This window comes from Vespula pensylvanica, chromosome 1 (genome assembly GCF_014466175.1).
Source record: "Vespula pensylvanica isolate Volc-1 chromosome 1, ASM1446617v1, whole genome shotgun sequence".
NCBI lineage: Eukaryota > Metazoa > Arthropoda > Insecta > Hymenoptera > Vespidae > Vespula > Vespula pensylvanica.
The window spans coordinates 7,539,313-7,555,205 of NC_057685.1; the positions used below are offsets into that span (position 1 = coordinate 7,539,313).

General features: G+C 32.4%; 2 protein-coding genes across 3 annotated transcripts; one reads left to right on the forward strand and one right to left on the reverse strand.

Annotated features, from left to right (window-relative positions):
• Positions 1-634: 634 nt before the first annotated feature.
• On the reverse strand, positions 635-3,558 carry LOC122636080 (protein CREG1). Its single transcript, XM_043826959.1, has 6 exons — positions 3,424-3,558; positions 3,028-3,348; positions 1,700-1,854; positions 1,367-1,486; positions 1,200-1,281; positions 635-1,108 (listed from the first exon to the last, which is right to left on the reverse strand). Exons 2-6 carry the CDS (start codon positions 3,314-3,316, stop codon positions 873-875), a joined length of 882 nt encoding a protein of 293 aa, XP_043682894.1. The 5' UTR covers positions 3,317-3,348; positions 3,424-3,558; the 3' UTR covers positions 635-872.
• On the forward strand, positions 3,461-15,872 carry LOC122636071. Of its 2 annotated transcripts, XM_043826936.1 has the most exons (4): positions 3,461-3,558; positions 3,814-4,027; positions 4,860-5,022; positions 11,754-15,872. In XM_043826936.1, the coding sequence occupies exons 3-4, from the start codon at positions 4,999-5,001 to the stop codon at positions 15,699-15,701; spliced, it is 3,972 nt and encodes a 1,323-aa protein (XP_043682871.1). In that variant the 5' UTR covers positions 3,461-3,558; positions 3,814-4,027; positions 4,860-4,998; the 3' UTR covers positions 15,702-15,872. The 2 variants fall into 2 exon arrangements, with proteins under 2 accessions (XP_043682871.1, XP_043682880.1); XM_043826945.1 differs by lacking the exons at positions 3,461-3,558; positions 3,814-4,027; positions 4,860-5,022 and adding an exon at positions 9,601-9,700.
• The last annotated feature ends 21 nt before the right edge of the window (positions 15,873-15,893 follow it).

The window sequence follows — 15,893 nt, forward strand, 5'->3', positions numbered from 1 at the left end:
ATTTATAAGTGTTTATCTATAAGTTTATATGATCGAAGAGTTGGTTTAGTTTTTTTAAGATACATAATCCATTAGAAATTTAAAATATCTCGTTTGATGAAAGTGTTGATATGTTATTAGTATTTGGTGAATGTCAACAAAATTATAGTGCTGTTTAAATATTTCCTGAAAATTTCAATGTACAAAAATTGCATATGATATTTTTACGATAAAAGCGACTCCAAAAAATTAGCACTTTGTTGTAAATCGAAAATGTGACAAATGATGATAATGCTATTGCAAATATAGCAGCAGTAAGTGTAAATCCATAAATTAATGTACGTCAACTAAAATGAGAGAGTAAAATCAGTCAAACTTTAATTATAAGAATTTTGAAACAACAATAATTTCATTATATTTTTCTGAATTATTATATATTCAAGAATTATCTTATATCAAAAATAATATATTTCTTCTTATTTCAATAATTGTATGTAATATTAAAAAATATATCCAATAAATGTTACTTATTATTTTCATTCCACTTAAAAATAAGAAAAAGGAAAATGAATAATAAGAATATTCTTTGACTGTAAATAGATCTGAATATATCTTAACATACACAAAATAACTTTATAACAAAAAAAATTTCAAGTTTTTGAGAAAATAGTTTAATTTATATATTTGGTAAAGTGTCAAAAATATTGTTCTATTAAATATTTACATTAGGTATTATCAATTTGTATCACAGTCCATAGTATAGTAATCACAATGTGTAAACATTTCAAAAAATGTGATACAAGTATTTCAAAAAATATGAGTATAATGGAATTTTACACTGTAAATTTACCATGAATATATAAGTTGACTACGCTTGGTTATTAATATAATATTTAGATATTATGGACAATTGGATTTAGAAAATTTGTCATTGGTTTCATATTATACGCTTCTTGAGAATCACTCGCGTAATCTTGTTGCTGTTTACGAATACGTTTATAAAATTCTTCAGTGACATTTGGTGTCGGTGGATGCAAGTAATCCTTTACACTGACATATTTTGGACCACCAAATGTATCCAAAACTGCGATAGATATCATTTTCAATTTGGCAAAATAGAAGTGGTGATCTGAAAAGTATATATTTTAAAAATATATATTTTAACAATATTTCTACAAATATTACCATACACAATCACATAGATTAATAATTAATTGTACCTGCAGGCATGTTCTCCAAAGCAGGATGACGTCCAAACACGGCACTTTTAGCTAATTCTATCTCAGGATTATCATTTTTTATCTGTAAATATTATAATATCATAATATTAAATTTTTATTTTATATAAATTCTTTGTTAAAAATTATTTCATTCATTTTTTACTAACTGCTTTAATCTTTCCAGTAAGTATGACCCTTGCACAGCGTGGATCCATTGGATCCCATATTTTTTCTCTACAATAATTTTCTTGAGCTAAAGTCATGAAAAGGGTAGCTCGATTATCTCTCTGTAATCATAATAATATAACTGATTAATACTTGTCACGTATATATACCTTATTTTACATACAAAAGAATTATATAGAATTTGTAAAAACAGAAGACAAAAGAATGTTTGATAATGATATCTTATCATGTAGCTACATTATCTGAAAGAATAATATATTTCATTTAGAAACATATATCAACATATTTTCAATATTAAACTTATTGATACATACAGTTAAATCTTGTGATGTAAAGTCCAAAGGTGTAAGATAAAGATAAGGTATTCCAGATCCATTACCTAACGGACCATCAGAAAAGGAAACTAAATTAACTGTTGGAAATGTTTCAATTTCATGTCGTGTACTTATAGTCGCCACAGAGGTCCAATCTATAAAAATATTAATTTTAATAGAAAAATTAATGTCATGAAAATTAATATAAATTCTGTAATCTTCTCAATATTTCGAAATCGTGAAATTTGAAAATGAAAATTTTTAAATAACCAATGAAATCATATTGATAACATGCACTTATCATGAAATTAGATAAAATAAAATTGAAAATTATTTTATTTAAATGAAATTTATAAAAATGATAAAAATAATATCGTTTATTATTTAACGAAATCGATACTGTCGTTTAATTTTTTAATTTCGAAAATAAATTAAAAATATAACGATGTTTTCAAAAAATATATTATTTCTTATTTTAAATGTTCTATTTAAATTAATAAAGAACGTCGATTGACGTCAAGGTATTTCCGTAACAGTTGACTATTTTTGGGAATATAAGGATAACTGGCAAGGTTTCTTACAAGCGAGGATTTGTGAAATTCATTTCATATCAGGAAATTCTTAATCGTCATGTTGTAAATAAATATATTAATTCTTTTAAATTCTAATGAAGTTAAAAACATTTATAAAATATTTGGACATGTTTGTTCGGATCTCGATTCGTACAAACAAACAATGAAGATAATTATCACTCGTATATGTACGTTTTTCATAATAATCCAAAGTTAAGGAACAACATATGCAACAAAAAAATTTATTTTTTTATATCGATTTTATATAATATTAATATCATATGCAAATCAATGTTAATTCTAATAACATTCGATCATGTCTATAGTTTTTATATCTACGTTCACTCTTTACGAACTATGTCAATATTAAAAATAAGCGGGAATAATTAACAGTTCAAATAATGTCGATAAATACATTCTCTGTTTGACCTTATGTGATAGGAAAATAGTCAATATTTTTAATAAAAAATAATAATGACAATAATAATAATAATAATAATAATAATAATTTCGTTGAAATGTAATTGCAACAAACTTCACGAAATACTCGTAAAGATAGCGTAGAATTTAATTAATCAAAAGCAACAACTATTATAATATTTAAAGATATATTTAGTTGCACGATATAAATAGATCGTTCGAGTCGCGATTTTGTTGATTCATTATACATTGAAAAAAAAAAAAAAGAATATTGTTTCAACTTAAAAAACGATCAAAATTAAAATTTATTGTGTATAAACATTACGTCATACTTACCAGCTTGATTAACAATATATCTTGCCATTAAAACAGCGTCTTCAACCGGAGGTGGATCTTGCGATCGTCTATGTTCCCTCTCATAATTTTTTATTGAATCTGATGAATTGTCAGTAAAATCGATCGACCATTTCCCTTCTCTTTCTCTTTGTTCTTTCATTTTCTTCCACTCGAGAAATTCTTCGAATTCTTGCCATTGTCGATACTTATCGCCGTTCTGATTGTTGTATTTTTTTGCCTCGATCGTTAAGATCAAAAAGGCAATGAAAATACTCACTCGGAGGATCATCTCAACACTTTTTGCACGATTTGTGACAGCAGCTAGAAAAAGTACAATATCGATCAGATATCTTAAAACATAAAACTTATATGTATTTTTTCTTTTTATTTACGTACGCTACGTTCCAACGTTCTTACACAAATGGCTAATCTGCAATGACTGTCGGATTCGCCGATTCCACTTGAAAACCTCGCATTATCAAAAATACTTGACTGCTGCTTTAATACGCATGCGTAATAGTTGATATGAACGTAACTAGAAATAATTTATAAACTTTCACATTTTAATGCAAGATTTTGCAAATTGTAATACATATAAAAAGAAACGTTTGAACTTCGATAATACCTCGTATTATATATCATTTTTAGAATATTTCCATTTGTTTAATCGCTATTTTACCTTACATTTTTATTATCAATTACATGACGATTCTTTTAAAATTCAATTGCTTGAAATTTAATATATTATTAAAGTGAATACACATAAAAACATATTATATGTTTTAGGATATATGTACTTTATATGTGAAATATGATAATTCATAATATGGTGTAATATTTTACAATCATCGATTACAGCAAGATATAAAACGGGAAGACAGTTCATCGAAGGTTTACTGTAACAGGCAACTTCGTGAGAATACCACGGGTTATTTAAGTGAAATTTCTAACAAGTTGGACCAATCGCGTGGCAACAAAAGAAAATAGTTGCTCGTTTAAGGTAGGACATAAATATTGTTTTTCTTGCAATTTCTTTTGTCTTTTACTATCACTTCAATTCTATGTTAATGTTTAATCCATTAATATTAATGTTTAATCTATATATCTAGATTGTCCCAAAAGTTTTTTAAGCTATCTTAAACTGTTTTATCTGGCAATGTATAAAAACAAAAGATACTTTTGGGACAGTCCAATATTAAAAAAAAATGATTAAAAAATATATGATTAATGGCATAATTTAGAAAAAAATTTTAATTATTTAATTAAAATTCAATTTGAATTTGATCAAATATATTAGATTGTCATCGATTATGAATCGATTGAGAAAGTATCTCGAATTGATATAAAATATTGATGTTAAATAATAAAAAATTATATTGAACAATATGATTTGATGCTGGATCCTATTTTATGCTTGGACGCTGTTTTTTAACTTTTAAAAATATTTTTAATGATTACGCAATATGTGATATAAATATCTTTATATATCGTGTTCATGAAGAGTCAGTTCAGATAAAGTCATATTTTGATTGCAACATGCTGAGCAAGTCATGTATGTCTGATACAGGTTAAACAATATTAGAGGTCGCTATGTCGAATTTAAATATTAAACTTTCTTTTTGCACAAATGTGTGTGTATACACACACATTTAAAAAGAGAAAAAAGTAAATATTTATTTCAATATTTTGTAGTAATCTGAAAGCAATGATATACCTTAGTTTTAAATATTATCTAATTTCTATAGAATTTAAAGAGCAGTAATATTTTTTTACATTACATATTTGTTATAAATCAATCAAAATGTTTAATATATAATATTATTTTGTTTCAGTTTATGAATAATATATTTTCAAGAAAGCAGTCGTCCTCTATAACAAAAAAAATGGAGAGTGATCTGTCTAATGATTTATTTGATGCTATTCAAAAGAATGATTTAAATAAAGTTATAGATTTGATTTCAAAAGGGGCTAATGTTAATACCTGTGATAATACTGGTAAGTTTCCTTTGCAAGTAGCTATAAAAAAGGAATCTACAGAGATCATAGAAGAACTTATAGAGAAAGGTGCCGATGTTAATATTAAAGTTTACGATAAAGATCGTAATATACCACTTGTAGAATATGCCATGGAAGAAAGTAATACAAATATAGTTACATTATTAGTAGAAAAAGGGGCTATTGTTACATTTGATAACAATAATGAAGAAAAAGTACTACACTATGTTATCAAAAGTGGTATGTTTGAACTGCTAACAGATCTAATTAATAAAGGAATTAATATTAATTTAAAAACAGATGAGGGTCAAACACCCTTATTTATAGCAGTCAAACAAGGACAATTACAAATTGTCATATTTTTATGCAACTTAGGGGCTGATATAAACATACGTACTTCTAAAAATAGCACAGCATTACATTTTGCTGTATCATGTCCTGTATATGAAATTACAGAATTTCTCATTAATAATGGTGCAGAAATTGATGCAGAAAATGTATACGGCTATACACCTCTACAATGTGCTCTTTATGATAATAATTTAAAAATGGCTAAACTTTTAGTAGAAAAAGGTGCTAATGTAAATAGAATTTATATAAATACCCATTATGCTCGACAGAGATTAGGAGGTACACTTTTACACTGGGCTTCTCGAAATTGGAATTCAGATGAAGTAATGAAATTTCTTATAGAAAATGGAGCAGATATTAATGCCACTGAACATGATGGTAGAACACCTCTTTGTTTATTAGTAAAACACAATGGAACTCCAGAAATGATAACGTTTTTTGTTAAAAATGGTGCAGATCTTAACAATAAAGGTGGTGGTAGTCCATTATATTGGGCTATCTATAGCCATTGCATAAGATTACAAACTTTATTGATAGAACTTGGCACAGATGTTAATGGTGTTATTGATAGCTTTGATGATTTAAAAGCACCATTGCATTTGACACGTGATTTACCTGTGGTAAAACTTCTTATAGATAAAGGAGCTAATGTAAATATTACAGATAAATTTAAGAGCACGCCATTACATTATGCTAATCATCTTTCTATAGTAAAGTGTCTTGTGGAAAATGGTGCTGATATAAATGCTAAAAACAATGAAGGAAACACACCTTTACATACAGCTGTTAATTTTCCTATAGTAGAATATTTAGTAGAAAAAGGTGCAGATGTAAATATTCCTAATTTTAAAGGGTATACACCATTGCATTTTGCAAAAAATGTAATTATAGCAGAGTATTTGATAGAGCAAGGTGCTGATATTAAAGCCATTGCAAAAGATGGAAAATGTATATTACATAGCATTATTGAAACAAATACATATTATGATTTAAATTTTATCGAGTTATCAAATTTGATACAATTTTTAATAGAGAAAGGTATAAATATTGACATTACTGATAATGATGGTAATACACCATTGCATTTGTGTGCTGCAACATATAACTATTTTATAGCAAAGATATTACTTGAAAATGGGGCAAATATTTCTGCTACTAACATTGAAAATAAAAAACCAGTAGATTTGGATAATAGAATGTTTGCAGATATGATCACTTCTATAACAAAACTGTTTACTGCTGTGAATGAAAATGCATCCTGGAAAACAATAGAATCTTTAATTTTTTATAGAGCTCAATTGTTAAATGTTCCATTGGATAATTTTAAAACAACTATATTACATTCTATGGCACAAAATTGTGATGAAAGTATAGTGAAAAAATTATTTCAACGACTACAATATAGAGAAAATATAATTAATTTTATTACTAAATATAAATTGGTAAATGCTCAAGATATAAATCATTGGATGCCTTTACATTATGCTGCACTAAGAGGAAATAAGAGTATAGTTAAACATTTATTGAATAATGGTGCAATATATAATGCTGAAACTTTAAAATTTGAAACACCAATGAAACTTACTACTAATGATGAAATTAAAAGTATACTTCAATTAACAGAAAAAATATTTGAATATGTAAAAGTAGGAAATAAGACAGAGGTTGCTAAATGTATTACAATACAAAAAGAAATCATTAATGCTAGAGATAATAATGGTAATAGCCCTTTACATGTTGCCATTTATCATGATCATACAGATATCGCAATGTTGCTATTAAAGCATGAAGCTGATTTTATTCAAATTAATACTAAAAAATACACAACGTTACATTTTGCTACTTTCATGGGTAATAAGGATATAGTTGCAAATTTGCTTATAAATGTGAAGAAAACTAAAAAACTAAATGAGTTCATTAATTTAAAATCAATAAATGGTATGACTGCTGTTCATATGGCTGCTAAGAACAATTTTATTGATCTTATAAAACTTTTATTGAGTTATGGTGCAATCTATAATGAAAAAGATAAAGAAGGCAAAGTACCAATGGATCTTTCTATGGACAAAGATATCATTGATTATTTAAAATTTGTGCAGGAATTATTTGAAGATGCAAAATATGGGAAAATTGAAATTATTAACAAATTAGAAAATTTAGATTGCAACGAATTTAAAACAGTTACAACTATTTGTAATAGACAAGGATATACATTGAAGGATATTATGAAATTTAATCAATACGATTGTATTCTTCAAAAATTTTCCAAAGTAGAATCAACGAAAAGTATTTTAGTCAATGGGACTAAAGAATCTCTAAATAAATACAGAAATAAATATTCAGATGAAAGTGACCAGGAAGATATCATTTTTGGTTTATTTGATTAATTTAAGATTAAATATACGTATATCTATATTTTAATTTTTATTATGTTTATACGTCAACTAAAAATATCAAAAGTTCTACATTAGATTGAATTTATATTCCAAATAAGTCTAACTTCGCTTTTAATAATTTTTAAAAATATGTGGAAATGTGTTTGATGAAATGTATTATAATTTTTATATAATGTTTTTTATTGTGTAATTTATAATTACTATTTGTTTACGAGTATATATTTATATAAATATTTTAAGTATCATGCGTGTGAGCATAATTTATGTTTCGGATAATTTATATTTCGTCGATAATAGCGATCGCAAGTCGCAAATGTCATCTATCGGTAATCAATTTTTTGATCCCCTGTGATAGGCAACATTATAGTGACACGTATTGCCTGTATTCAGGCGTGGCACATATCTGATATCGATAAGAAACATAAAGATTTTAACAAAAATTGTTAACATGTCAATTTTTTTTGAAAGATAATTATCTTTTATACTTTTTGCGATGTCTAAAGAGTAAGAACTTATTGCAATAGCTTCCATAGATGGAAATAACCTGCATTTTAATTAAAAAAATACGCTTATTTAACAATTGTTTGCTTTGAGTGACTTTTAAATATCTATAGGATTTTATTGTAAAAAAAGGGCTAAAACTTACATCGATATATTTTTCGCGTTTAATGTTGAGGAAACTAGCACGTTGTTCGGCCCTGAGTTGTTCCTGTAATGTAGGTCGTCGTCTAACTGTTCCGCGTACCGTTCCGTCGAGTCCATACGACGTTCATTAGTCTGGTCCAACTTGGTTCTTCCAGCTCTTCTTCTCTGCTTACGATATTTTTCTACGAAGAGGAAAAGTTACTTGGGACAATAATATCTATGATAAGATTTTCATAGAATAAAAATTAGTTCATTTATTATTCCTTCCATTTTATTATTTCTTTCTGCGTTCTACTGTAACCATTGATTTTATATAAAAGAAAACTTTATTGACTTGTGATTATAAAAAAAAGAAAAGAAAAGAAAAAGAAAAAAAAAAAAACACTGATCTTTCTCAATTTTTTTTCTATGATTCTTAAGAAGCAGAATATCAATAGTAAGACAAAAATCAGTGGTAATATCATAAAAAATTTCTAATTAAATGTTTAAATAAAAGAAAATTGCAAGATACACTTTCAATAAAGATACCTATATATTTTTAAAAAGAAAACATGGAATTGGATTATTGGAATCTATTGAAATTTGTAAATGGTGGTGGAATCGAAGATGCACATTGGTTCTTGGCCAAATTCGTCGAGTCAACGATTAAATCAGGAACGAGAAACTCATTCGTATTGCGAGGCTTCCCTTTACGAACATCAACGTAAGGAACGTCGCTTTCTTCGGGCACCTTTTCCTCTTCCACCTCTTTCTACTCTTCTTCCTTCTCCTCCACCACCTTCTCTTATACAGTTTCGTCCTCGTCTTACCATCAGTGGCTTCTACCTCATCGTCTTCCTGCTACCATCACAATGTCCATCCTCTTCAGTCGACGCGTGACCTTCTCGCGGACCGTAGAGAGAGAGTTTCCGTGAACTGCGAGTGTTTGATCCTTAAAGGCGAGCACCGCATCTTTCCAGAGCGGCCAGCTCTCGCTTTTGCGTTAAAGGAGGAAGAGAGACGGAGTCCCTCGAGATCGCGATCGATCATCCATCGAGTTCCTTTTTATTCTTTTTCTTTTTCTCTTTCTCTTTATCTCTTTTTTCTCTCTCTCTATCTCTCTCTCTTTCTCTTCTTATTTCGCATAATATATCTAAGAAAATCAGCTAACTCGGGATTCCTACGAGAATCAAGCACGTGTCAAATCGTTCACTTATGGATCAACGGAAGGAGTGTGAGTAATTGACCGGTTCATTCTTGTTGGTGATCTAAGAACGTTCATCTTTCCTCGTTCTTCGATTTATCAGGTAAATATGATAATTTATGACAAATTTAAAGAATTGGAAAGATTTAAATTTGACTAAATTAAATTTGATGATATAAATTCTATTAAAAAATCAACGTGATAACATTAGGTAGATATACATTGGCGAAGATTTTCTTATTATCGTATAAAATGTTAGAATTCATAAAAGAAGATGTAATCATATGCCGTTGACATCAGGTCGTTTATAAGAAAGAGGAAGTGGTTAGAACGAAGTAATTTATCTGGACTACGTATGTAGAAGGAATCTTCTTTTTCTTACATTTTCTTATAAGGTTCATTTAATTATACTAATGTATATATCACAGGTGAAATTTGTTCTCAGTCTTTACAATCAATATTGAAAAGAAAAAGAAAATTGATACAAATTGTTTTATGACGTGTGGAAAAATCACGCGCGAGGAGATACTAAAAAATTAATTAAAATTCATGTAGAAAGACACGAAGTTAATTAGAAAGTAGCACGTATAATTCTTGTATACACGGAAATATCTATTTAGTACGCGTTGATAAGGCTGAACGGATGTCGATGATTCATGTCATCGTACTCAAAACCGCATTCAAGGATGGAACAGCCGAAACTTCTGAGGAAGTAGGTCAATTCGAGTTACGTTATGCCTAAGGTAGGGTCACGGTCAGGCTCATGGTCCAGGACCGAAAAAGACCTTGAACGATTTTAGAACTCATCGAAATAATCCGAGGTCTTTCCACCGCCCACATAAATACCCGTTCGTCGACCCGCGTCTATCTTTTACGGTCAACGCTCTCATTTTTCTCGCGGTCATACCGGAGAGCGTCGTCATTAAAATAACGCGAACGAACGATATCGAATCGGTAATGAATTCGTAGATACGAATTAATAATGGTAATGGTATAGTAAAAAAAAAAAAAAAATTATAAAATAATAAATATTATATATAACAGTAAAATAAAATTCTATATATATATATATGTATATACATTTATTATAATTAAATATTATAATATAGAAAATACTGATAATAATATGCATATAGTTTTGTATTTTTGATTAAATTTAAAGATCAACAAAAGAGTGGCATTAAAAAAAAAAAAAAAGAACAAAGGAATCCACAGTAAATATGCATGGTAAATCGTAAAACAGTATTCCTTTCGGATGTTTCATTCCTGGTATCGAAAGCCCGCTCGAAAGTGCGAGTAACGAAATGCTAATGCCAAATACGGCGCCCGAAGCTGATGTTGTTGGCTGGTGTGTGCCGTAGTCTCAACAAAACCTAGTAGAATGTCGTGCGAGAGCAATGAAAGAGAAGAAAGAAGAACGGGAAAAGAATACGAAACCCGTTAGCTGCTGGAACACGATTCCGTTCGACGTGAGACGCGATGCTCGTTTACTCGTAGTCTTTTTTATTTTTTATCAACTGATAGTGTGTTTGCAGTTATATCGCAAGAAATGTAATTGATGTTTGAAATGTTATTGTGTTGTCCAAAAAAGACATTCTTATTAAAATGATCGTCTCTTTAAAGTTCTATTTTTATTTATTTATTTTTTCTTTCGAAGTTAGCTCTACTTGTTTTCTCTTTTCATCATCTTTACTTTACGTATTATTATCCGTTATTAGCCGTTCGAAACTTTATTCATATTCATTAGAACATCCGATGATATATACGAAGCAACGGTGACGCGTTTTTACAGTAACGCAATTAAATGTCACGACAAATCCGGTATATGCATACGTGTGTACTATAAAACGAACATAAGATCTACATACGTACGCATCGGATAAGTTGTAAATGTAGGTCACGAAGGACGGTCAGACCTTCCTTATTACTTTTCCTATGCTTCTGCTTAGAGATCCCGCTACTTGAGAAGAAAAGAAGTTAAAAAAAAAGGATTTAAATAGGATGGGACGTATAGCACATCCTTCAAATTTAATAATAGCTTACGATTAAATAGTTTCCGTTTTGCAAAATAGAGATAAGATATAAAAAGATTTGCAGCAGATTGAATTAATGAAGCAAATCGTTTGTTAATTAGTATTTCTGTCAAATCGTTTCAGATATCTACGAGAAAGATGCGTGCCATCCTGTTGATGTTATTAATGACACTAGCCAGTGCTAGTAAAGTGGTTAACGAGTACCTGATGGGTGGTCATTTGGACAACAATGATCCGAAAACGAAAACTCAGATGGACGAGCGCGAGTACGCATCTTTGGGAAGATCGACTCTACTGGACGCCCTTGACCTAGATCTCGATGCCGAAGAAAGCACTGTCGGTTCTTTCTCTCTGGCCAAGGACGATGAAGGTCCACGATATGGGCCACCATTTTCCTTCGCTTTCAACGGTGGGAGACCTTTTTCTTTAGAAAAAGATCCCATTACCGGAAAAATTGATTACGAGAAAGCACCGGCAGTGAAAATCTTAAATTACACTGATCGTTACGAGGAAAATGATGATAATGACAAGGATAGAGAAACAAGCGAAATGTCACCGGAAGAGGATGCTGATTTGCACGCGAAGAAAAAGAAAATCGAGAATAAGGATCCCGACGATGTTAGTCCGAACGAGATAAATCCGAATTCACCGAGTTTTCACGACTTTCTCAATCTTCCCGTTCGTTATTCCTCCGATAAATATAACAAGGATAAGTATCCATTGATTTCGAGTTCGTACGCGAACACGAAGGTTCAAAGTGGCTCGAATAGCTATAGCACGTATAATCATAGACCTTATCATCGAGAAACTACTTTATATTATCCTGTTAAAAAAACATATATCCCAAAAGCAAGTACTACAACGACAACGACGACTACTACTACTACTACTACCACCACCACCATGAAACCAACTACGTTACGTCCATCGACGATGTCTACGACTGTACCAACAACTACCACAACGACGACTACTATGCCTTCGACTACAATGTCTACTACAACAAAAGCACCACCCGTTACCACTTGGAAACCATCTAGCACAAGTACCGTACGATATACGATAGATAATAGTAATGATTACGAAGACATTCTTTCTTCGTTCAACATTCCAATAAAGAAATTTCAAGAAACGATAAACTCCGATCATCATACTCCAAATAATCTTGCAGTACCTTCTCACAGAGAACCAGCAGCACAATTACCTCCGAAAAAAGAAGAGTACGATATGTATGAGGATTATGACATGCACGAAGAATCAAACGAAGAGCAGGATTATTCTTTCGATAAGGAAGTACCTAAAGAACCAATAAGTTCAAGTACAATATCAGCTCCACCGAATTTTATGGTTTCGAGTACAACTTCATCATCTACTCAATCAAGCGTTACTACACCTGAAAGTACTACGATGAAATCGACTATATTGTTTTCCACTCCGGCTCCATCATCACCATCGAGCAATATTGTATCTACCCATCCATTACAGTTCCAGGTTGTTCAACATCCAGTTACTTCGATGTCTATCGATTCTGATGATCGAGAACTTCCAACCTTTGAGAATGTTGTTGATAATCGAAGACCTGGCATTTTGGATGGGATGATTTCCAATGCGGGAGGACATCAGGTTATTCATCAACGACCGCTCGGAATGGGTGGACAAATTCTAGTAGGAAGTACGAGTAATATTGTTGTTCCACCGGATCAGGATACGGTGTCTTTCGTACTTGGGAACAGGCAAAATGTGGAGGGTGGAGGATACTACTCGCCTGGTACAGCGATCGGTGAGAATCCTTATGGAGGTTTGACAGGTGCGGAAGCTTCCTTTAGACCGATATATGGTGAAATGTCAACTGGTCAAGATGGTTATGACCTTGAGACAGATCCACAGAGAACGGTAGCCCTTCCATCGGTAGCCGTTGAATCTAATTTCGGATATAGTCCTCAAAAATGGTGGCCACCGAATTCAGGACCACCTTTAAAAAATAGTAACGAAATCGAATCATCAAAAATACAGTCCTCTATCGTTCGGGGTACTATGCTTATAGAACAGAAAGATGTTCGAAACGAAGAGAAGGATCCTAACCGCGTAGCTTTTCCTAAAACGGAAGAAGAAAAATATCCGGTTGAAGAACACATTGTCATTATTAACGAAGCTGATGGTACGGTTCAAGAGCTCCCACCTTCAACAACGACACTGCCTCCGAAAACTAAGCCAGATTCTGTTTCAACGGTAGACGATCATCTTCCTCAACTTTCTGAAAATCTTACACCACCCGCCGAAAGACCAAGGCCACCTCCACCGTACTATTTCCATCATCAACATGGTGGAACTGCAAGACCCGATTACCCAAGACCACCTCAAAGGCTTCCTTTACCTCCTGCACGTGGAAAACCATTTCCTCCGCCTCCTCTTCCTCCTCCTATATCTGATTCCTTAGCGATTCGAAGACGACCATATCCTTCTGACACAAAATTACCGAACATATTGCCACAATTTAGGCCAAACGCAAAAGTCTCACATGGTCATCGTAATCCGGAGAACATAGGTACAATACCAGCACCGCAAGCATATCCTAATAGGATTAGACAACCGTCTCACGTTCATCCACCATCGAGAAGGCCCATACCACCTGCCTTGTCATACCTTCAAAGATTAAATCCACCCCCACCACCGATCCATGCCATTAGACTCGCTGGATCATCTTCTACAATAGCAGAAAACATCGCCCCTGTTCAGGAAAGTGAGCCAACGATCAAGAGATTTCGTCACCCAGCAGCGGCACAACCAACTTCCAGAGGAGAGAGCGACGAGAATACAAATCAGCCAAATCGGTTGCCAGGTCAAAAGCAGAAATTGCGCTTGGAGGACGAAGAGACGTCCGAGCGTTATTCGGAGGAACCACCTCAGATGCCACCAAGACCACCTTTGTTTCCGCGGCGTAGAACGGCAGATCCACCACGGGTAACCACCTTGCAAATGATCCAACAACGAGGAGAGCTCGAAGAAGAGGACGAGGTAACGGGTTTGGCATCTTCCAGTAATAACGATCCAGATCAGGACACTAAGAACACGATGGCTCAAGAGATGGAACGTAGAAAGGATGTTCGTGATTCAGTAGCTGAGGCACCGGTTTACGTAGTATATCCTGTGAACACAGCGGTTAACATAGATCCTGACGATTCTGCGGACAAAGACGAGAGTGTGGTAGTAGGGACTAGAGGACCACATCGTCCTCTTCCACCGGAGACTCTTCTTCGAGACGACAAGGATAGAGAAAAGATCAACGAAGAAGAGTCGACGATGATCGATCTTTACAACGGTCGTCCGATCGGAGATTTTTCTTATTCTCTTGATAGAGTAGATTCTTCCATATATGCTGGACCCGTGAGAGAGACTCCCATACTTGTTCCGAGCGATCAACGTCATGAAAATCGTCCGTCGAACGAAAGGGACGAGGAAAAGGAAGATGGTGATCACGTAAACGTTATTCCTTATCTTCAAGATTTCGTACCTTTCTCGAGAAGAAAAAGCGAGGGCGTTATCTCGGCAACTCTTCATCGTATGCCAAACAACAATCATCCTTCGTCTACGCCAATAGCTTATGTCTACACGCCTACGGCTGAAGCGTCTCATCGTCTGGACGTCGACGTTAAAGATGATGGCTCGAAAATAAATAGGAACGATCAACGACCGGTTCTCTTGCCCTCTCAGCAACCCTCCAGTTCTTCGAGTTCTGCACCATCCCCTCAGAATTTCATGGCACCGTTTGTAGCCAGCCTGAGAGCCGAGGCCCCAGCTAAAAATGGTTGGAATGTTGTTGTTATCGAGTCTAAGGATAAAGCGACATCCGATGATGAGAAGACCGATGATGTTGTCGATACCGACGATGAATCGTCAAAGAAAAGCGAATTCGATCCGGAAAACTTCAAACCACAACTTTTCGGTGGTTTTAAACCCATTTTCGAATTTCCTATGGACAATGACGAGGGCACGGAAGGACGTGAAAACAATAACGATAATTCCTCGATACCGAAAAACGTACAGGAGGAGACTGTTGATCCTGCTGCTTGATGAAAAATTGGAATTATAGGGAATTTATGAATATCACAAAATATAAATTATTCGTTTGGAATGTTTCTTTTATTTCTTTTGGCGTTTCTCATCTTAGATTACATCGATTATTTATCCAAATTATTTAATATGCGTACTGAATTTTTTAAATATTCGACGTACAGTTTAATTTAAGAAGATTAGACACATCGA

Coding starts and splice junctions, on each gene's coding strand:
- LOC122636071 (XM_043826936.1), top strand. CDS start 4,999: ATGTTAATACCTGTGATAATACTG. Junction 5,023..11,753: donor TAATACCTGTGATAATACTG/GTAAGTTTCCTT, acceptor AAATCGTTTCAG/ATATCTACGAGAAAGATGCG.
- LOC122636080 (XM_043826959.1), bottom strand. CDS start 3,316: ATGATCCTCCGAGTGAGTATTTTCATTGCCTTTTTGATCTTAACGATC. Junction 1,487..1,699: donor TTACATCACAAGATTTAACT/GTATGTATCAAT, acceptor TTATGATTACAG/AGAGATAATCGAGCTACCCT. Junction 1,282..1,366: donor TTACTGGAAAGATTAAAGCA/GTTAGTAAAAAA, acceptor TAATATTTACAG/ATAAAAAATGATAATCCTGA.